Below are 22,872 nucleotides of genomic sequence, written 5' to 3'. Positions count from 1 at the left end.
TAATTGCAATAATTGTCCCTCGGTAGTGCTGGATTTGCCCTTGAGCTCTTTGAGCAGAAGTATGTAAGATGAGTCTGACCAAAGGCTTTTCTAGTCTGGCATCATCCTGTTCTCCACAGATACTCTTGCTTTATCAACACTGCAGCAGGTACCAGCCTGATGTGTGTAACACATAAAACACTAGTTTAATGCAGTGGTTCTCAAACTTATTTCTCTGAGCCACATTTTCAGAATAAAAATGTTCTCACGGCACACTGAATTGTTTATAAGAAATACACTGGGAAACAAAAAGAAACAACTCCTGGCAGTGCTTGATTTATAACACAGAATCCTAGAATCCAGCTCATTTTCAACATATTTTATCACATGCTTAGAAGAAAAAACGAAGGAAAGGATCAGCATGAGGAATGAGAGCCAAAGAAGCATTTGGACTCATGTTTCTGTAGTGGTCCAACTGAGCCAATTCAATTAAAAGCAGTTGATGTTACATTCAGAAGATAAGGGAAAAAGCCACAAGGCATTTTTGCACATGGGTTTAGTAGCGCGAGAGGAACCCAGAACATTTATTACTCATGTAAGCAGTGCTTTTGGGGTGTTTTTTTTTCAACCCTTCAACAATCAGGGCCATTTGGAAGTTGATGAACAATTGATATAGTAGAGGGAACTGTATGAGCTCAGAGCTTTCAGCTCTCGGTGAGAGAGTTCACCTGAAGATTAGCCAGATAGAGAGACTTTGACAGGTAAAAGGTCCATCTCAATACGGTAGTACCCTGGGCGTGTGCATTCAAGGACCAGCACTTCCCAGCAGAGGGCACAGGAGAGCTAAAAATTCCAAAACAAACTCTGCTTTTCTCCAGCATGCTTCTTCCTGATGGGACTCAAGGAGATGTAGACCCATGGCTCATTCTTAAAGCTTGATAAGGATGGAATAAGTCCATTTCCTGCCCATGTCCTCTCTGCGTGGGTTCCCCCCCCCAAAAAAAAATTCTGAATTAACCTGAGCACCTTTTAAACCCACAACCAAATCTGCATCGGAATATTGTCACTCAAGACTGCATTCCTGAAAGTGTTTTCTTTCGCAACACACATTTGAAATGCATTTTGATGCCTTTTTTTAAAGCTGAGAATGCTGTCAAAACAACCAGTGTGTTAGGAATCACTTATCTCCTTGTTTATATAGCAGCCAGTCCATGGACCACCAACTGGGAACCGCTAATGGATCTAAGGGATAACCAAGTTTCAATTCATACACTAGTCTGGGATCAGATCAGCCCACCCTGGAATTGGCAAGGATTCCTCAGTTCCTCAAGTACTGCAACTTGCAGAGGATTCACATCGTGATGGTGAAACTCGCTTGCTATTCTTTTTAAAGCTTACCTGCAGCCTGGATTTTCCAACTAGATTTGAGGTACAGAATGGTGTTTAGAAATGCAAATAGTTTGGGGAATTTCCTCCCCAAACAAAAATCCTAAATTTGAAACTGGGATTTGCTCTAAATGGCAGAGCACCTGCAGAAGGTCCCTTCTAAATCCGGCTCGCGGACGGTCTGGGAATCAGCATGTTTTTACATGAGTAGAATGTGTCCATCTATTTAAAATGCATCTCTGGGTTATTTGTGGGGCATAGGAATTCATTCATATTTTTTTCCAAAATATAGTCTGGCCCTACACAAGGTGTGAGGGACAGTGGACCGGCCACCTGCTGAAAAAGTTTGCTGACCCCTGGCGTAGACAGTACTGAGCTGGAGGGACCAACTCATAGAATGACAAAATTGTAGAGATGGAAGGGGCACCAAGGGTCATCTAGTCCAACCCCCTGCAAGGCAGGGATCACAATGAAAGCATCCATGGTGGAAGGCCACCCAACCTCTGCTAAAATACCTCCAGCAAGGCAGCTTGCTGTGCTCCGAAGCACTTTCATTTCTCTCTGAAACAAACAGCTGCACACTTGTGGCAATTTAGTTGTCATTCCTTGAGTGGCTGTCCTAAGATGACCCTCCTGTTGGTACAAAGAAGGGATTGGGTGTTCCGGACGCTCTTACTAACTTGCTCGGGGTCACCGAGAGGCTACAGAGTCCCTCGCGCCACCGCTAGCAGGAACATGCAGACTCGCCAGCCTTGTAACATGAGAACATTCGTGTCTTGTGCAGGAATCCCGCACTATTTGGGCGGGTTAAGTCTTCTGCAAGCCGGGGCCAACACTGCCTCCCACATTTGTCTCCATTTGCTGTCCTCAGATATCTGAGAAATGTTTCGCCTAGCGATAGCTTGGCAGCTGTCACTACGTGTGGCCGGCTCGAAGCTAGTTGCACGAGAGCATAGCCTAAGCCACCAAGTGCTCAGAAAAAGAGTACCTTTGGTAGTACACAGTGTTTTGACTGGATTGTGTTCAGAGCCTCACAGCTTCAGCCAGAAAATGGTCCATGCATTTGGTGAACTGGGCAAGCTAGGAGCTAGATGGCTCCTTAAACCTAGGTTAGGGGCGCCACAATGGAATGCACAAGAATGCAAAGCTGAAAATGAATGAACTGCAGCTAAAATCTTCATTTTTCACATGGTCTACTCCTCATCTGAAGACTGCAAAAAACAAAGCCACGCTTCCCCTGCCCACCCCCTAATACCCTGTTTCTCCTAAAATAAGACATACCCATAAAATAAGCCATAGCAGGATTTCTAAGCATTTGCGCAATATAAGTCATACCCCGAAAATAAGACATAGTGATAGGCGCAGTTCTGGAGGGCCCCAAGGAAGAGGCAAGGCTGGACGCGTCATAAAAATAATAATACATCCCCTGAAAATAAGCCACTGTGGGGGTTTTTTAAGGAAAAATAAATATAAGACGGGGTCTTATTTTAGGAGAAACACGGTATTCTTATGAGGGCCTCTTCTCCAGCCTTCAGAGAGTGGCTGGAAGTGGAGAGGCAGGAAAAAGGTCCTCCTTTTGTTCCAGCAGTGGCAGTTTTAATCTGAAATCTTAGGCGCAGTACCGCACCCAGAGCTCAGAAACTGCTCACATTGATGAAGTTCCCTGTCGCAAAATGCGCCTAGAACAATGGGAGTTTTGAATGCTGAAACGGGATGGTGTTCAACTAACATGTTCCACTAGTGCAAGGATTGCTACTTGTGCAATGCAATTCCACACACACCATGTATGTCCCAAATCTGCTCTGGAGGGTTGGGGAAACCCCCAGAAGAGATTTAGGGTGCCCAGGGGGGGGGGAGCTTGATTGCACAAGTGGAAATCCTCGCACTGCCGGAACACATTACTCTGCACCAGATTGGATATAACCTAACAATAATGGAAAACGATTGCAATGATCTTTATCAATAAACTAGTATCAAGCTAGGAAAGAACTTCCTCATGCTTTATGCCAGATGTGGTTTGGGCTGTGGCTCCCACAAACATTTGGGGTACAACACGGACTGAGAAGTGAGCCAAGCAGCCTTATGAGGAACAGTTGAAGGAGCTGGGTACGTTTAGCCTGGAAAAGAGGAGACTCAAGAGGAGATATGATGGCCATCTTCAGTTATCTCAAGGGCTGTCACATGGAAGAGGGAACAAGCTTGTTTTCTCCTGCTCTGGAGAGCAGTACCAAAACCAATGGCTTCAATTTATAGGAGAGCAGATTCCGAATAAACATCAGGAGAAACTTTCTGATAGTAGGAGCCCTTTTGACAGTGGAACGGACTACCTCAGGAGGCTGTGGACTCTCCTTCCTTGGAGGTTTTTATGCAGAGGTTGGATAATCATCTGTCCAGGATGCTTTAGCTGAGCTCCCTGCATTGCATGGGGTTAGACTAGATGACCCTTGGGGTACCTTCCAACTCTACAGTTCTATTATTCTAACCAGCAACTGGCTGAAGTTCCTACTTGAATTTTTCTGCATGTTTTAATTCATTTGCGGTTCACATGTCTAAGGTGGCAAGCATCCCAGTGTAACCCCTACCCTAGCAGCCTGAAAAAAAAATTGAAGTGGCTTTGCAGAAGTCATTATTTTTAACTTACTAGCTGGCCTGTTGATAGGAGTTGCAGCCCAAAACCTCTAGGGTACCAGGTTGAGGAAGTCTGCTTTAGAATGTGCCCATAAGCCATAAGCCAGGTCTTTGTGATGTTCCCTTTGTCCCACCTTACCCATCTACTTGTTCTTACTTCCTGACACTCTATGGCAGGGACGTCCAACTCCCAATAGACTGTGATCTACTGACAGTGTAAAAAAACTGGCAGTGATCTACCCATTGTCGTTGGATGGATCAAAGTTGTTGAGCTTTTTTGGGGAAGCCAAGTTGGTTGAGCTTTTTTAAGGGAGCAAATGAATGAATGGAACTGAATACATGAATGAATGGAACTGAATGAGCATTGCGATATACACAGAACATAATCAAAAGTTGAATCCTGAATCCCCAGTCTGATAGTTGAACTTAATTGGATGGCCCACTTTTTTGCTAGGAAGCAAAAGTTGCTGAGCTTTTTTAGGAAAGCCAAAATTGTAGAGCTTTTTTTGGGGGGGGGAGTAGATCACTGAGTGGCCAGAGATCTACCAGGAACACCCCATGATCTACCAGTAGATCATGATCCACCTGCTGGAAGTGCCTGCTCTATGGTAACCAGCTGTTCCTCTGTTATCTCCTATCCCAATGGAAAACTGTCTTCCTTACTGCAAGCTTGCATCTCTGGTGGAAACAGCTGGCAGCAGAAAGAAGCATGAAGCGGGAGTAAAAACAAAAAACAAAAAACAAGGATGATACAACACCAGCAATGTTTTTGGAGGGCTTGGCAATATCCAGGGCTGATCTGCCTCTTTGGTGGCAGCAGTATTCCAGAAATGGAGCAGCAATAATAAATTATAACGCTCCCAAGCAGAACTTATTTACATACTAAAACGTTACAGAATCAAAGAGCAAAATTCCGGTTCCAAAAGCAAGGCACACATGGAGTACCAGCCAAAGAAAGCAAATCTTACAGGCTTATAAAATCATGAAGTGCACAGAGACGGCAACAGGAGAGAATTCTGCTTCTCCTTCTTTTCCAACAGTGGAATCATGAGCTACAAAAAATGTTTTGACACAAGGCAAAATCCTCTGCATTGACAAGGGACACACAGGGCCAGCCTCTGCAGAAGTATGCAAATACGATGCACAACGATGTCATGCAGGTGATATGCACCGCTCCATGAAACTGGGAACACTGCCTTTCCAGGGTACCTGGCCATGTGAAGCACTGGGATACACACAGATCTGCATTTGAAGACATGCACAAAGGGAGGCAGAGCTTGCTGCTTACCGCCATATATGCATTCATGGTTCACAGAAGGCCTTTGCTCCACCTCCACCCCCAGATACAAATTAAACACCACCTCCAACTCCTTGAAAGATTCCATCAAGGGTGTCTCTGAAAAAATCTACACATCACTTGGGAAGATCACCAGTTTCCTTCAACATCAGCTTCATTGGACTGGTCATGTTGTGCAGATGCCCGATTATCATCTTCCAAAGCAACTACTCCATTCCGAACTTAAAAATGAAAAGCATAATGCTGGTGGTCAACAAAAGAAATTTAAAGACTCTCTGAAGGTGAATCTAAAAAAGTGTAGTATAAACACCGACAACTGGGAAACACTGGCCTGTGAGCGCTCCAATTGGTGAACAGCCTTTACCAAAGGTGTCACGGGCTTTGAAGACACTCAAACTCGGGACGCAAGGGAGAAACCTGCTAAGAGGAAGGCACTCTTGGCAAATCCACACCGTGATCTACTCCTACCCGGATACCTATGTCCCCACTGTGAAAGGACGTGTGGATCCAGAATTGGCCTCCACAGTCACTTATGGACTCACTGTTAAAACCGTGCTCATGGAAGACAATCTAAGTTGGCTCCGAGTGATCGCCAAAGAAGACGACAAATTAAGAATACTTGAAGAGGGTTTCACTTTGACAAATGTTTCTCATTCACCTTAGAACAGAATACCGAACCCTTCCTAAGAAAGGAAGCTGTGCTCTACCTCTACAGAAGTAGCCTCCAGATACCAGTAGTTGGGAATCACAGGTGGGCAGAGGTTTGTTGTGCTTCTGCCCTGCTTGTGAGCTTCCCAAATGCATCTGGTTGGCCAAGGTGAGAACAGGTGCTGCACAAGATGGACCACTGGCTTGATGCAGCAGGCTCTTCTTATGCCCTTACTTTACTGCCTCATCAAAACCCATCAGCCTTGTCTAAGAGTCACCAACAAAGTGTCCTTCCAATGTTGCTGGACTACAACTCCCATCATCCCTGACCATCGGCCCTGGGAGTTGGCATCTCTATGTCTCAAGAGACAATGGAGTGAGCCTCCAGGAGTGAAGTCAAACTGCTGTGCCAGAAGCACCTGTCGGGGGATTGTTGCGGCTACTCTTGAGTAAAGACGCTCCAGTCCGCACTGTCTTTAAGAGTTTTATTGTGCATACTATTTACAGTGCAGAGATAACAGAAAACATGACCGCCTAGTCCGATTCAGAACCCGGCAATGGCTGCTGCCTGCTTTTTCGGCCAGCATAAAAGCCTGGGCACCCCAAAACGCCGCCCCTTCGCCCTACATGTGGGAGTGCGCCTTAATTCGGGCGCTGGAAGGAGAGGTTTCCCCTCTTGCTGGCTGGGGTGGCGCCTGGGCTCCGATGTCTCACTGAGTGCCCCATCCGCTGACCCTTGACCAGAGCAGTGCCAGGGCTCAGACACCTCACTGAGCCCTCTTCACCCTGCTCCATTCCTCATTCCCTCCTCCTGACTCGCTGCTTGTGCTGTCGCTGGGCGAAGTGCGGGTCAGGATCACTGGGGGAGGATCCCTGTAGGGAGTCCCCCTGACACACCAAAGTGAGCTCCCCAGGGCGGACGCCTGGGCAGTGTGTATGGAGGTCAGGGGCTACCCATCCGACCCCCCTCTCAGCCTCGCTAATGTAGTCCAAAGCAGTGTTAGAAACTCAACTATATAAGTTAGGCATTTATGTCCTCTGTGACATCAAACATGTCTGGCTTGCCCTCTGTGATGCCAGAGCTTATCAACCATTAGCTATCTGACTTTTAGAAGACATCTGTTTAGGGAAGTTTTTAATGTCTGATGATTTATTGTATTTTTAAAAATATTTTGTTGGAAGCCGGCCAGAGTGGCTGAGGAAACCCAGCCAGATGGGTTGGGTATAAATAAAATGATGATGATGATGATGATGATGATGATAGCGGCCTGCGAACATGACTCAGCAGCTCAGGTCAGCGCACAGTTGCTAGTTATGGAAGCAGGGACAAAACATCAACAAAGGTACCTGGTGGCCAGCAGAGGGTATGAATGAAGAGGACCAAACCAAGCCTCTTTGATCCGTGGCATGCTCTCGTACATCAAGAGATCCTTCTCAGTCAGTACAACAAGCACAGCTTTCCAATGCCTCTCGTTCTCTCCCAGCACCTGGGGGGGGGGGAGAAAGAAGAAGAAATGGTGCCTGTGAAATGGCGGAAAGGAAAGAAGTCAATTGCCAGCTAGTCTGGAGTGGGGGGGACGGAGGACAAGAAGCACATGCTGCCAGGAAGGCAATGAGTTCATTGATTTAATCACTTCTCTTTTATGCATAGCTCCCCAAGAGTGCACTGATTTGCGTAAAGTTGTCGTATGCGTAGATGTAAATCCAGAAGTAACTGCTATAATTTCAATACATAGGGAAGACCGGTCGACATATGCAGTCTGCAGTCTAGGTACAACAAGGGAAGCTACATTAGACTTGAGTCTGACCAGTACTGTCCAGCCTGAATGGCAGAAGGTCTCCAGTATTTCAGACAGGGAAGAACCCCAGCTGCATGTTCTCTACCACTGAGTTCCAGCAACCCAACAGGTTTGCTATGGGCAGCTACAAGGACTCTGCTCTCTTCTTCTGATCCTTTACCTTCAAACCAGACTTGACCAGACAGCCCTCCAAATGGAGGTGGCCTTCAGAGGACTATCCTCTGGAAGACCTTCAATTTAGAGGACTGTCCTCTGACTGCTCTATGTATCCCACATTTAAGGAAAATATCCCCCCCCGGGGGGCAAATCATTCAAAAATTAGCTATTGCTGCCATGTTTTTCTTTCTAAACTCCAGGTTTCTTGCGGGACACACATTTTGTTCTTAAATCAAGTGACTTACGCAATCTAGACTTTGCCAAATGGTTTAAAAGCATATTTTCAAACTGTGAAGCTATTCGATAATTAAATTAGAGTCCTGTTTTGGAAAGTATAGAGTCTGTATTTTTCATTAATTGGAAAGGGCCACTCCAATTATAATTCCTTTTTATTAAACTAATTACACAGTATCAGCAAGCTGAAAATTTCACCAGGCATTCAGTCTGTGAGATTTAAGCAAAGGGTTTGTTGGTTTTGGGGAAGTCTCATGTTTCATAAAGACTAATAGTTTTCATGATATAAAAATCCGTTTTCACTAGATTTACAGACCTGCTACGAATAGAAACTTTTAAAGAAGAGAATTTTTGATTTTTTTGCTTTCGTTTTCCTGTTTGAAAGAAAATGGGTTGTTTTCTTTTCAACAAATTTGCACTGCTTTTATAACGTATAGGAAAATAAAGTATGTTTTCGAATAAACAATATAAAACGGAAAACAAAGCCTAGGTTTAAAATAAAGTTGACATTCTGGACAAGTGCCTAATAAACATCTTCATGAAGGGATCTACGGTACTCAGGTGAGCACATCAGGTAAAGAATTGAACCAGTGCATTAAATTTTATTTCCGCTTTTCACATTTCAGAGTATAGGGGCAGCAGAATTAAAGCTGCTATAAGGAGGCATCTCTGCTTAAAAGGCTGGGGGTAGAGACTTTCCATATTCCTGTATGTGAACAAAACCATACCATACCATACCAAAACAAAAGAGTTTCTGACACTACCAGGCAACTAATCCCTTTGGATACTCTGCACAGTGTGGAGGTGGCCCCATTTTGGCAGGTGTTAAGATATATATTAGGCTATGTATTTTTATTTCTTTTCTTGCTGGTTGATGAATGACAACGTCCACATTTATTTTTTTTAAGTAGATAATCTTGATTCAAGTGCAGGAGGCGATTCCGAATACAAAAATAATGAAATCTGATTGGCCGAAGCAAAATAACCTGCAATGCAGAAACGCATCGCACGACATCTATTCTACAGTGTCCTGTCTCCCTCTGAGCTGCATTTGTGAACTCACTGAAACCAAGGCGATTTCCAGCGGTGGAGCTGATTAGAGCAGACAGCCGTAAGCACAGGATGTTGGGTACATCCCACGCGGCAGGAAACTGGGCCGCACTATACCTCTGACCCCAGCCACAGACGAAGGAGGCAATACTGGGGGAATTATTTCAAGAGGGAAATGAAAAGAAGCGAAGGGCTACATTTCCAGCGCTAATCTCTTCCTGATCCCAATGCACACTACAATGCAGGCTTGTGTCGCTATCAGATCTGGGCATTTGCCAAGGCATACAAAAATCCCCGCAGGGCACAATAGGAACTGCTGGAAGTACCTAACAAAACCAGAGGTGCAAGTTGAAGGTGGGGAAGGGGGGAGATTATGCAGCCTTGGCTGTGGGGCCATGTTGGTGCTAGGAGTCTGAATGCTCAGGGAAGACGGCAGCAGATAAACGCATAATTGCAATGATTGATTGATTGATTGATAATAAGTTGTGGTCCAAATTTGTTTGGATCGCCAAGCTGAGCACTCTTAAACCAGCTTCACTTAACCGCAGCAGCACTGTCATGTAGCCGGACCAGACTGTCTACAAAGCATCGTGACTTCATAAAAACACTACATGATCCTTGATTGTCTAGGATTCCCTGATTGTCTAGGACTAGGTTCACTCTAGAAAAGAGAATGAAACGGCAGCAAGTTGAGGAAACCAATGGCAGCAAGGAAGCAAAGTGGAGATTCAGATTAAATTAGGCATAGGGTGGGATATGTAGGAGGGAAGTCTGCATTAGGTGAAGTCTTGGGGTTATTTCGGACTCAAACCTGTCCATGGAGGCCCAGATTAATTCTGTGTCCAAGGTGGCTGTCTGCCAGCTCCATCTGGTATACCGCCTGAGACCCTACCTGCCTGTGCATGCTCTGGTTATCTCTCGCTTGGCTACTGCAATGCGCTCTGCATGGGGTTACCTTTGAAGGTGACTCAGAAACTACAACTAATCCAGAATGTGGCAGCTAGACTGTTGACTGGAAGTGGCCGCTGAGACCATATAACACTGGTCCTGAAAGACCTACATTGGCTCCCAGTTTGTTTCTGGGCACAATTCAAAGTGTTGGTGCTGACCTTTAAAGCCCTAAACAGCCTCGGCCCAGTATACCTGAAGGAGCGTCTCCACCCCCGAACACTGTCCTCCTCTTCTGCTAGTTCCCTCACTGCAGGAAGTGAAGTTACAGGGAACCAGGCAAAGGGCCTTCTCGGTAGTGGCACCCTCCCTTCAGAAGTCAAGGAAATAAACAACTATCTGACTTTTAGAAGACATCTGAAGGCAGCCCTGTTTAGGGAAGTTTTTAATGTTCAATGTTTTATCATGTTTTTACTATTCTGCTAGGAGCTGCCCAGAGTGGCTGGGGCAACCCAGCCAGGTATAAATAAAAAATTGTTGTTGTCATCATCTAGGGCAGCAGCAGCAGCAGAAGAAGAAGAGTTTGGATTTGATATCCCGCTTTATCACTACCCGAGGAGTCTCAAAGCGGCTAACAATCTCCTTTCCCCTCCTCCCCCACAACAGACACCCTGTGAGGTGGGTGGGGCTGAGAGACTTCAAAGAAGTGTGACTAGCCCAAGGTCACCTAGCAGCTACATGTGGAGGAGTGGAGACGCGAACCCGGTTCCCCAGATTACGAGTCTACCGCTCTTAACCACTACACCACACTGGCTCTCACAGCAGCTCATTGCACAGCTGTAATGAAGCACAGCATCTTCTACATAAACTTTTTTATTGCTGTATTTTTCCTCCTGAGTTTTTGGGGGAGACCTCTGAGAGTCAGGATCTCTCTGGTGCTTGACATATGAGAGATGACAAGATCACAACCCCCAAATTGGCCTCTATGTTCCTATTGGGTTTAATCAATTATCTGAGACAAACCATTGCTTGCAAACTAAATGCTAGATACTCTCGACGTTATAACTCAAGTCTATGTGAGGTAGCAGCAGCAGGATTTTTTATTTATTTTTAATCTTCTTCTACCTGACAGTTATGTGGAGTTTTAAATTAGATATGCACACCACAAACGGATGGAGTGCAATGCAGTATTATTTCCTCCAGATTACTGAACGATGGAAGATTGCTAAGGCTGTCAATCTTTAAACCAAAATCCTATTAGGAAATTACATGCTATCTGCAATGGAGACTCTAAAGTTTAATGCTTTTAACTTGGCTCTCGAGTTCTCTGGGTGTTTTCCGTATTTTTGCTACACAGTGCTGCAGTATTCCATGATCTGAAAAGCCGTGTTCCTCTGACACGCGGATAACGTTAGGAACATAGGAAACTGCCCTTGTTCAGAGTCAGACCATCAGACCATCTCGTTCAATGCTATCTACAATGACTGGCTTCAGATTGCAAGCAGAGCTCATCTTCCCGTTAATGACCAACCAAGATGCTAATGGGAAGCTCACAAGCAGAACAGAACTCCCCCACGACCATTACCAAGCAACTGGGATTCATAAAACATTGCTGCCTCCAAAAGTGAACACAGAACGCAGCCATCGGAGTTAGTAGCCATTGCTAGCCTGCGGGGACCCATCACAGAATTGTAGAGTTGGAAAGGACCATGAGAGTCATCTAGTCCAACCCTGTGCAATGCTGGAATCTTTTCCCCAATCTGGGTCTTGAACCCACAACTCTGAGATTAAGAGTCTCATGCCTTACCAACTGAGCTATCCTGTGGCAAGAGCCACAGAGATGAGCAGCATAGGATGCAGCCCATCTCTGGCTCAGTCAGCTGATTCCTGGCTCAACCAAACCCAAACCCGGTCCAGCCAACATATATTGGCCCAGTATACATGAAGGAGCATCTCCACCCCCATCGTTCTGCCCGGACACTGAGGTCCAGCACCGAGGGCCTTATGGCAGTCCCCTCACTGCGAGAAGTGAGGTTACAGGGAACCAGGCAGAGGGCCTTCTCGGTAGTGGCACCCGCCCTGTGGAATGCCCTCCCGTCAGGGGTCAAGGAAATAAAGTACTACCTGACTTTTAGAAGACATCTGAAGGCAGCCCTGTATAGAGAAATTTTTGATGTTTGATGTTTTATTGTGTTTTTAATATTCTGTTGGGAACCGCCCAGAGTGGTTAGGGAAACCCAGCCAGATGGGCAGGGTATAAATAATAATTTGTTGTTGTTGTTGTTGCCCATTCTGGCTTAGTCAAGGTTGATGTAAGTCAGGGGTCAGCAAGGTTTACCGTGCCTGGGCCGGTTCACTCCAGTGGAGATCCCTCTGTGGGCTGGATTGCGTGTTCGTGTGAGCTTGTGCGTCCAGCAATTTCCGGCATCTGCATCTATGCCAATGAGATTTCCAGCGCCGCAAAAGCGAGTTCCCGCACCGCGCTGGTTTAGCACAGCGCACGGGGACTCGCCGAGCGGGCGGCTCATGGGCCGGTTAAAACGCCCCCCAAGGGCTGCATGTGGTCCGTGAGCCTTAGGTTGCCGACCCCTGATGTAAGTCCTAAAATGGGGAGTTTTGGAGGTGGGCCTTAGGATGGATCTGAAGCCCATTCAGCTTGGACACTTGACCTAGCAATCTGGCATACAGCACTATTTTACAGAATCAGGGGATCATAGAATCGTGGAGTTGAAAGGGACAACAAGGGTCATCTAGTCCAACCCCCTGCAATGCAGGAATCTCAACTAAAGCATCCATAACATAAGGCCATATGACCTCTGTTTAAATGCCTCCAATGAAGGAGAGGCTTGTTGGCTAGGCTGTGACAGAGCAGCAAACCCCACTGTTGAACAGGGTTTGAATCCGCTGTCTCTTTACATTGCCTTGCTTTACACCAGCTTCTTGTGCATAGGATAACTCCCTCTGTCTAATCTGTCAATCCTCTTTTAAACCACTCAAAGGCAGCAGATCTTTGGGGTTTCGGGCAGCCGTCTCTCTCAGCTCCACCTTGAGATGGCAAGATTGAAACTAGGAACTTCTGCGTGTAACTCATCCTATATAATAAAGTGCAAGTGTCTCTGCGTCCAGTATTCCCTGTGTCCCTGGGTTTGCGCTACTGCGCATGTGCCCCACAGACACAGGGATTGGATGCAGAGACTGCACGCACACACACGTGCGCGCTCTCCCCACCCCCCACCCCTCTGCCAACCGCCGCTCCCAGCTGGACAAGCGCCTCACTGCGCGAGGAGGCGGCTGCTTCCTTTGCCGCCACCGCAGAAAGAGGCCAAATCACGGCCTTCTCCTGGGCGCCCGCTGCCCTCCTGGGCTCAGCGGAGTGCCCCGACGAAGCGGCGGCCGTGGGAGAGGCCAGCCGGCCCCCCCCACGCGCCGCCGTCGCCAAAAGAGGCCGAATTGCAGCCTTCTCCTGGGCGCCCGCTGGCCAGCTGGGCTCAGCGGAGCGCTCCGACGAAGCAGCGGATGTGGGAGGGGCCGATCAGCCCCCCCCCACGCGCCGCCACCGCCGAAAAAGGCTGAATGTTCTAGCGCCCATTTATTAAACGGGCTGAATGACACTAGTCTGCCATAATCTCCCAACTTCTTTTTCATTCTGCCTATAATCATGATGAGGATAATAAAACTTGTTCCTAAAGTTTTACCCGTTGATTAATCAGCCCATTAAACCGAGCAGTCCTCATCTGCACAACTGTAAGGTTAAATACATATATACATACTTTAAAAATAAAACTGCTGGTATTGGCAGATATTCTCCTTTTCCTTTCCTCGCTCTGAAATCTCTGAGTCAGATCTCCCTTTTTCCTTTCGGAGCCAACTTGCTGGTCACGAATCGTTTGAGGTAACAGGTGCATAACCATTATCAGATAGCATTTTAAATATGTGGGGGACTTTCTCATTCCTCTGGATATGATCCCAAACCACATCCCAGAGCTGCTGGTTATCCCTAGTAAAACATCCAGGCAGCTGTGAAAAGCACTTTTGAACCATGTAAGGAGTAGCTCAGGCTGGATGTTTCTTTAGGCCTTTGGGAAAGTCTGAGGGTAACCAAATGCAAAACAGCTGGGGGAGTAAAGAACAACTGTAGAAAGCCCCTTCCCACGAAGATAAGCCTGCGATAAGAATGGCTAGATTTGTCTGCAAAAATCAAAGCATGTTCCTCTTGATGAAATGGGTCCAAACTTTGGTCTCAGCTGAAAGCAAACGAGGACCCCAGACTGATCCACAAACCATTTAAGGACTGTGCTTAGATCTACAGTCGTACCTTGGAAGTCGAATGGAATCCGTTCCGGAAGTCTGTTCAACTTCCAAAACGTTTGAAAACCAAATTGCAGCTTCCGATTGGCTGCAGGAAGCTCCTGCAGTCAATCAGAAGCTGCGGAAACCCCATCGGACGTTCGGCTTCCAAAAATAGCTCGCAAACCGGAACAGTCACTTCTGAGTTTGGGGCGTTTGACAACCAAGGTACGACTGTATATATATTATTTATATTTATGTTTATGTTTATATTTATTTATTTAAAAAATATGAATTGCAACCATACACAGTGGTACCTCGCAAGACGAATGCCCTGCAAGGCGAATTTTTCGCAAGATGAATGCGTCTTGTGATCTGATGGTGACTCGCAAGACGAATTCATTTTGCGAAAAATTCATCTTGCGAATCGCGGTTTCCCATGGGAATGCATTGAAATTTAATTAATGCGTTCCTATGGGCACAAAAAGAGATTTCAATGCATTCCTATGGGAAACTGTGATTCACAAGACGAATTTTTCGCAAAACGAATTGACCCACGGAACGAATTAAAATCGTCTTGAGGGGCATCACTGTATACAACCATAGAAGAGACATGACTAAAATATATAAGCCAATTTTAAAAAAGTTTGCAACCATAATTAAAAATAAAGATAATTAAATAATCTAAGACCAGTTTTTCCTGTTGAGGTCAGTGAGGCTGAATTGGGCTTAAAGCCAACCATACTTTGCTGAACTACGAAATCTTCCAATAGCTTCTCTAGGCACATATCTGTTTATACTTAATCTCAGTGAATCTTCAGCCTTGGTTCATGTTCCAGCTTCCCCTGGTATGTGTTGCGTCCACCTTCTGAAAATGGCCAAGTTTGTACACCACAGTAAACCATAGCTAACACTGTACCATGAACGTGGCTACAGAGCAGCTTTGACTCCTTGTTGCTCACGCTGGGAGGTAATAAACCATAATCCCTGCCTTGGTATCACATTCGAAACAGGGGTTGCGGTTTGCTTTGCCCTTCTGAAAACTGCCCAGTTTGCACACCATGGCAAACCATGGTTAGTGGTTTACTGCTGGGTTGTCTAACTCAGGCATCCCCAAACTGCGGCCCTCCAGATGTTTTGGCCTACAACTCCCATGATCCCTAGCTAACAGGACCAGTGATCGGGGAAGATGGGAATTGTAGTCCAAAACATCTGGAGGGCCGAAGTTTGGGGATGCCTGGTCTAACTCCTTTAAGTTCATCCTGGGAGGAAACAAAGCACAATCCCTGGCTAAACATGACATCCAGGCAAACCATGATCTCCAAGTCCTGACTTTGTCTACAGGTTGTGGTTTCTTGTGAGTCAAACCATGTTCCCTGGGTTTAGATGCAGTGCTAAACCACAGGCCATAGTTTGTATCTTCCAGGGCAAGCAGATGCAAAACTGCTCATGCACGGTTGTTGCTGTTTTTTTTTTTTTTTTTTTTTTTTTTCCAGTTTAAAAACAACTTTATTTCTTCTTTTAAAAGTCATACAAGTGATAACTCATAAAATGGCAGTAATTACATAAAGTAGTCAAAATCAAAAAGCAAAAAGATAAGATGGTGACAGACAAATCAAAAGCACAAAGCATACAAAATACAAGATACAAAATGCAAAAAAGAAAACACAAAGGAGAGAGAAGAAGAAAAAAAAAAAGAGAGAGAGGAAAAAAAAAAAGAAGGTACAATTTCGAAGTACCATAAAAAGAAAAAAGAAAAAAAAAGAAAAAAAAAGAGAGGGGAAATATCCCACAATAAAAAGAAACTTCCAGATAATGAGATCGGTTTCCTTTCACCATTCCTAAATCATTGTGTTTCTTCCTTGAAATGATTCTCTTTAATAATTATGTGTTTCTCAAATATATTATACACATATTTTTATTCATTTCATTTCCATCTTCCCTACTTTAAATGTTTATCTAGCAGCTTGTTGTTTCTATTCTAGGCATATCACCCATTTTGAGCTTAATCCCTCTTTGTGAAAATACTCTACTGCATAACTCCATTCCGTTTTTAATTTTTGTTTAGAAGTTTTCCTAATTATTGCCGTTATTCTGGCTAAATTCATATATTCTACCAATTTTAGATGCCAATCTTCAAGTGATGGGACTTTATCTCCTTTCCAGTTTTTGGCTAGTACTATTCTTGCCGCTGCACATGCGTATAGGAGGAGACTTCTCCTATCTTTGGGGGTGTTCTCAGGTAGCAAGCTTAGGAGGAAGGTCTCGGGTTTTTTTTCAAACGTCCACTTCAACATTTTTTTTAATTTCTCGTAAACGTTATTCCAAAATATACTCACTTTGCTACAATTCCACCAGCAGTGAAGATAATCTCCTGCTTCTGCTTTACACTTCCAGCATCTATCAGATTCCTTTTTATATATCTTGGCTAATTTGGCCGGTGTCAAGTGCCACCTAAATACCATTTTCCATATATTTTCTTTTATCCCCATACAAGCCGTGAAATTAATATCCTCCCCCCACAATTTGTCCCACTGAGAGCTATAGATCGTTCTTCCAACACCCTGCGCCCATCTTATCATTACGTGTTTAGTCATCTCATCTTTCATATCCCATTCAAGTAAATGTTTGTAAATTTTTGCTAAAGACTTTGTGGGGTTGTCTAATAGTAATTCCTGTAATTTTGATCTATTTTCAACAAATCCAACCGCTTTGTGTTTATTGAAGATGCTTAACACCTGGCAATAATGTAGCCAGCTCAGACAGTATTGTTCTATTTGATGGTAGGGTTTTAATACATATTGGTCATTAACCTTATCTACTAATTCCTTGTATGTTACCCACTTTCCTCCTTTAGGATCTTTACTCATTGAGACCATCTCCAAGGGGGAGGTCCACCAGGGGATTTTGGGTTCTAAAAGTTCCCTATATTCATTCCAGACATTCTGTTGTTGCTGTTGTTTAGTTGTTTAGTCGTGTCCGACTCTTCGTGACCCCATGGACCAGAGCACGCCAGGCACTCCTGTCTTCCACTGCCTCCCGCAGTTTGGTCAAATACATGTGCAAATATGGCTGAGATTTCTGACAAACAAGTCGATTTCTGGCCTCACAATTCCGGTGGCTGCTCTTATTCCACGCAAAACCTTCCGGAAGGGGGCAAGATCTTCCTTCCTCCAATCTGCCTTGTGACCTCATTAGAAAACATGCTTTGATCCAGAGCTACATAGCTGCCAAGTTTTCCCTTTTCTCGCGAGGAAGCCTATTCAGCATGAGGGAAAATCCCTTAAAAAAGGGATAACTTGGCAGCTATGCCAGAGCTATGGTAGGGGGTTAAGAGGACGGAGCAGCTCCTTGACTCTTTGCTTTGTGTGTGAAATGTTTAAGGCCGGCGCTGACAATTGACCTCCAAGGGGTTTTTTCTATCTAGTACTTTCCTCTACATTCCCCCGCCGCCATGTTCAAGTTCCCTAGCTTTTTTCTTTCAGGGCAGGATCACTTGGTGCGCTCCTTTCAAAGGCTTCTTTCACCTCATGCTCCTTCCTTAGCTGTTCCTAAAATATACCCAGGCCATTTTTAAACACCTTTGCCTTCATCTCTCCCCATTATGCCTTCTGCTTGGAGGTTCTGTGCTATTTCTTCCCTCTCTCCCAACTTCTATAGGCTTCATGGGGAGAGACCACAACTCAGCGATGTCAAAGGTCCCAGATTCCAAGCCCTTGTAGTACGTCTGGTTAAATATTCAAGTTGCAGGGCAGGCTGGGAAAGAACTCGGGATGACACTCTGGACACCTTTGTTGGAAGTTATGCTGAGCCGAGCACAGGAAAAGCTTTCCTCGTCTCACCGACGGCTAGGGATCCTGCTCAACTTGCCTTCCAAGTTCGTCCGTCCTGTGTCCCACTTTCTGTATCCGTGCAAAAGTTACCATAGCTTAAGAAAACAGGGAGCTGAGCCAGAGAGCTTCCCATTACAGTGGTACCTCGGTTTACAAACACAATTGGTTCCGGAAGTCTGTACTTAACCTGAAGCGTACTTAACCTGAAGCGAACTTTCCCATTGAAAGTAATGGAAAGTGGATTAATCCGTTCCAGACGGTCCGTGGAGTACTTAAACTGAAGCATACTTAACCTGAAATGAACTTTCCCATTGAAAGTAATGGAAAGTGGATTAATCCATTCCAGACGGGTCCGCGGAGTACTTAAACTGAAAATACTCCAACCGAGGCGTACTTAAACCAAGGTATGACTGCATATTCATTTGTTGCTCCAGGCTTTTAAGCTGTGGTCCCTGCTTTTGGGAAGGCAACATTCCTTTGGTCCTTATTGGCCAGTGTGAGCAATGCACAGGCAAGAATGGCATTTGGCAGGCTGGCCCTCTGCTTATTCTAACCTTCGGTTGCCCAACATCCTGCTGCCGTCAGATGGTTTCAGCTCAGGCTCCTTGCTCCTTGCTTGTGGGGTTGGAGTGCCGTGTTTGCTTTTCTTTCCTAATCCTTAAATTGAGGTAGATGGCAGAGAGGCAGAACATTGTTGTGTGCTGGGATTCCAGCCCAGGGCTTGCTGCGCTGTGGTTGGAAATCAGAAATCTTACAAACTTCAGCACAAAGCAGATGCCTACAACTTTCTAGCAAGCAAGTTTTTCAGGCTCAGTTTGCTCACAGTTTAGCATTAGGTTTGCATTGCAGTGCACAGGCATGCATAAAAGCCCTCCACCATAGGTAAAAGGTAAAGGGAGCCATGGACGGTGAAGTCCAGTCAAAGGCGACTATGGGGTTGCGGGGCTCATCTCGCTTTCAGGCAGAGGGAGCTGGCGTTTCTCCACAGACAGATGTGGCCGGCATGACTAAACTGCTTCTGGAGCAACAGGACACTGTGACGGAAGCCAGAGCGCACAGATACGCCGTTTACCTTCCCGCCGCAGCGATACCTATTTATCTACTTGCACTGGTGTGCTTCTGAACTGCTAGGTTGGCAGAAGTTGGGACAGAGCAACAGGACGTGGGTGGCACTGTGGTCTAAATCACTAAAGCCTCTTGGGCTTGCCAGTCAGAAGGTCGGTGGTTCAAATCCCTGCGACGCGGTGAACCTCCATCATATAGGCTGCATGAATCACTATAAGCATTTCTGCACCCATAGGACATTGAATCACAGAATCATAGAGTTGGAAGGGACCCCAAACATGATCTATTCCAACTCCCTGCAATGCAGGAATATCAACAAGAGCATCCATGAGAGATGGCCATCCAACCTTTACTTTAAAACCTCTAAGGAATGAGAGTCTAGCACCTCTCCACTCCATTCTACAGCTCTCACTGTCAGAAAGTTCTTCCTGATGTTTAGTCGGAATCTCATTTCTTGCAACTTGAAGCCATTGGTTCAGGTCCTAGCCTCCAGAGCAGGAGAAAACAAGCTTTCCCTCTCTTCCATGTGACAACCTTGAATATATTTGAGGGTGGCTATCCTATCTCATCTCAGCCACCTCTTTTCCAGGCTCCTTCAACCATTCCTCATAAGGCTTGGTTTTTAACACGTTGGCCATTGTGATTGTGATCCATACTACAAAAGGAAATATGGAAAATAGACCTGCTCTGTGGCCATGCAAAAGTTGGGAGCGTGAGATCCAAGCTTGTTCTTGAAGCAATAAACTATAGTTTACTGTTGCTTTTGAACACAGCCATTGCCTAACACTCAGGTGCTCCTTCCTATTTCACACCCCTTTAAGTTCCTTTATGATGTAGTCATTTTTTATATATATATAAAAAGTTAGAAAAAAACAAGGGACAGAAAATGACTTGTTTCCCCACCGTTGATTACATTGTACAAGCAGTAAACCTGCGTTCTGCACCACTGTGCCAATGGCCCACTTCAATTAACATGCCAGCATGGTGCGTATTTCTTCCTTCTTTAAAAAGCCCTAAGGTGATCTTGCAATGTGCTCTGCATCTAAATCACCTGAGGTCTGAGGTTAATGTCCACAGCGTACAACTCATTAGCTGCGCGTTACTGTCCAAGCCAAACCCCCCACCCCCAAACTAACATGATTGATCCAACCACATGCTTAGTCCTGGGACTCGTTCTCAAATGAGAGTTTATTGCAAAAGGAAAGGTCAGCACCTTTGCAGAACGTTCTTTCCTATAAATGTTGCAAGCTTTTGCTTTTCGAACTAATCACTGGGGGAAGGGCAGAATGACAACTAATACAGAGCCTCATTAAAAATTGAGAAGAGAGACAGGGAAGGGAGAAAAGGAAGCTCTGCTGTGGCCAGTTCCTTTCTTCTTACCTCTGCTTGAGAATATTTTATGTTGCAGTAAGCCTTACACCACGACAGATGCTTTGTCCACCTAACCCAATGGCTACAGCTCTTATGGGTCTCAGACAGGACACTTAATTCATTTAGGGGAGGACCGTAGGCAAGAGCACCTTCTTGGCATGCAGCAGGACCCAAATTCAATCCCCGACATCTTCAGGTAGGGCTGGGAAAATCCTAGAATCACTACCAGTCAGTGTAAGCAACATTGAGCTGGATAGACCAGTGGTCTGACTCAGTGTAAGGAAACTTCCTATGCTCCTGCAGGTGATATGATGTTAAGGGTTCCAAGCACATCTGGTCATATTGCCATGGATTGGTTGGACGCAGAGGAATGGTAGGAAGAACCAGCTGGGGAACCGCCAAGGGAAGAAGGTTCCGAGCCCGGGGATTGGTGGTGGGACAATGATGCAGGGAGAAGCCTGGCAGGAGGAGGTGTAGGAAGCTGAAGAGGTAACAGGGCTCAGTGAGCAGAGAGAGTCTGTGGCAGAGGGAAGTCCAGAAGAAGAAGCTGAAGCAGGAGAGAAAGGAGGCCAAGAGGCAGAGGTGGGTCAGGCTGGTGAAGAAATACAGGTGTCTTCCTCTCCTGTTGCAACTAAGCCCCCCCCCCCCCCCCGTCCGCCAGAACCAGAAGAGGCATGAAGAGGATGGAGGGAAGATTGGTGACACAGTCTCCGATTGTTTGGCGGGGGGGAGGACTTGAAGCATGGTCTAAGCTGCAATGCTTCAAAGCATCTTTGTAAATAAGATGATGGCTTTTCTTTTCACTAGCTGACATTTGCAGTGTGACGTGAATTACTGCTGGCTAAGACCGGCAGCTACAAAGGACCACTGCCAACCGAAGCGTTGTGCATGAAACATTTATGCCTTTCTTTCTTTTTTAACCAAAACTACAAATGAAACTGTGATCCAATTGCCATTTGGGTAGTGATCGGTCGCTGTTCTTCGAGGCACATGCAACTACATGGGGAAATCATGCATATGTAGAGCCCAATTTTAGCCATGAACATGGTACACATCAGAAATCTTGGAAAACGGAGACTTTGAAAGCTGTCCCAGTATGCTATACACAACCTGCTTTTTCAATCATTAGAAGCACCCCATATTATAGTTACCAGTGGCAGTCACATGTAGATAACCACACTGAACCAAAGACTCTGTGGGAAAGGACTAAATGTGGGTTTTAAATTAACAAACCGTAGCAATCCCGCATGGCTGGATTGCTCTTCACAGCAAAAGCTGCCTAAATTTGTCAGGTTCTTCTCTGAAGTCCCAAGAGCTAGAATCCTATGTTTTGGGTTTTTTAAAAAAAGCATAAAATCATAGCCTTGCAAAGAATCAAAGGGCTGTCCGGTTTGTTTGAGGGGTCCCGGGGAGCACCTTGCAAGAATAACAAACAAAACCAATGCCGCAGTTTATTTGTGGTAAGTAACCCCTGGCACTTCATCACAAGATCAGAAGCAGTGACCTCCAAGGAAAAAGCAAAGGGCGCAGGTTGGAACGACAAGCACGAGATGCATACCACACAAAGGGCACCCCAGCCCCAAGCATTACCAAGTGTTATGAAAGCATCACACGTTGGCATCGGCTTTCAGTTCTGGGTACTGTCCAAGATCCATGCCTCTTAAAGCCCTAAATGGGCAAAGAGCTCAATATCCACTGGGACCAACTTTCTCTTGCTAAGCTTCTGTCTTAATCAAGAATGCTGAGTCTGTGGGCCCAGGGCAGGGAGAACAGCTGAGGTACCTTGAAGTGTCCATGCGAATGTTGCTAAATATACTGCCACCACCTCCAACCGAGAGGTTGATCACGATAGAATGCCCAAGAGGGAAGGTCTGGTCTGCGGACAAAATGAGGAACTGGTTACCTTTTCTGCGAGCCAGCCGAGGTGCCTGATCTCTCGAGCTCCAGCAATTCCTGCTTTGCCCAGCTGATCTTTGACCTCCGAGATGGCCTTAGGAATGAGATCGCTGACACAGGAGTGGATGGAGTGGAACCAGGCCTGTGCTGTGGCGGAATCCTTACTTCTTAGAACCAGGGTGTGCCTGGCATCTGGCGAATGAACTTCTACAAGCCTGAAGGAGGGAAAATAGCAGAATCAGGATAACAGCTGGAGGTTTAGTCTCAAAATATTTAGGGTGGCTATTGCAAAGCAGCCCAGTCCTAGGAACCTTGCTGAAATACAAGCATTAAATATCCATATGCCTGTCTGTCT

The 22,872-nt window shown here is 45.6% G+C and overlaps 1 protein-coding gene across 1 annotated transcript in view; it reads right to left on the bottom strand.

Annotated features, from left to right (window-relative positions):
• The window catches only part of SNTB1 (syntrophin beta 1), a 97,644-nt gene that overhangs the window by 6,602 nt on the left and 68,170 nt on the right, over positions 1 to 22,872 (bottom strand). The window contains exons 3-4 of the mRNA XM_035125375.2: positions 22,525 to 22,732; positions 7,286 to 7,425 (exon numbers count right to left, since the gene is read on the bottom strand). Coding sequence (XP_034981266.1) covers positions 7,286 to 7,425; positions 22,525 to 22,732 — 348 coding nt within the window. The remainder of the gene's footprint in view (positions 1 to 7,285; positions 7,426 to 22,524; positions 22,733 to 22,872) is intronic.

Source organism: Zootoca vivipara, chromosome 8 (assembly GCF_963506605.1).
Source record: "Zootoca vivipara chromosome 8, rZooViv1.1, whole genome shotgun sequence".
NCBI lineage: Eukaryota > Metazoa > Chordata > Lepidosauria > Squamata > Lacertidae > Zootoca > Zootoca vivipara.
Note: the sequence above shows the minus strand (reverse complement) of the source record. Positions and strands in the feature narration are given on the sequence as shown.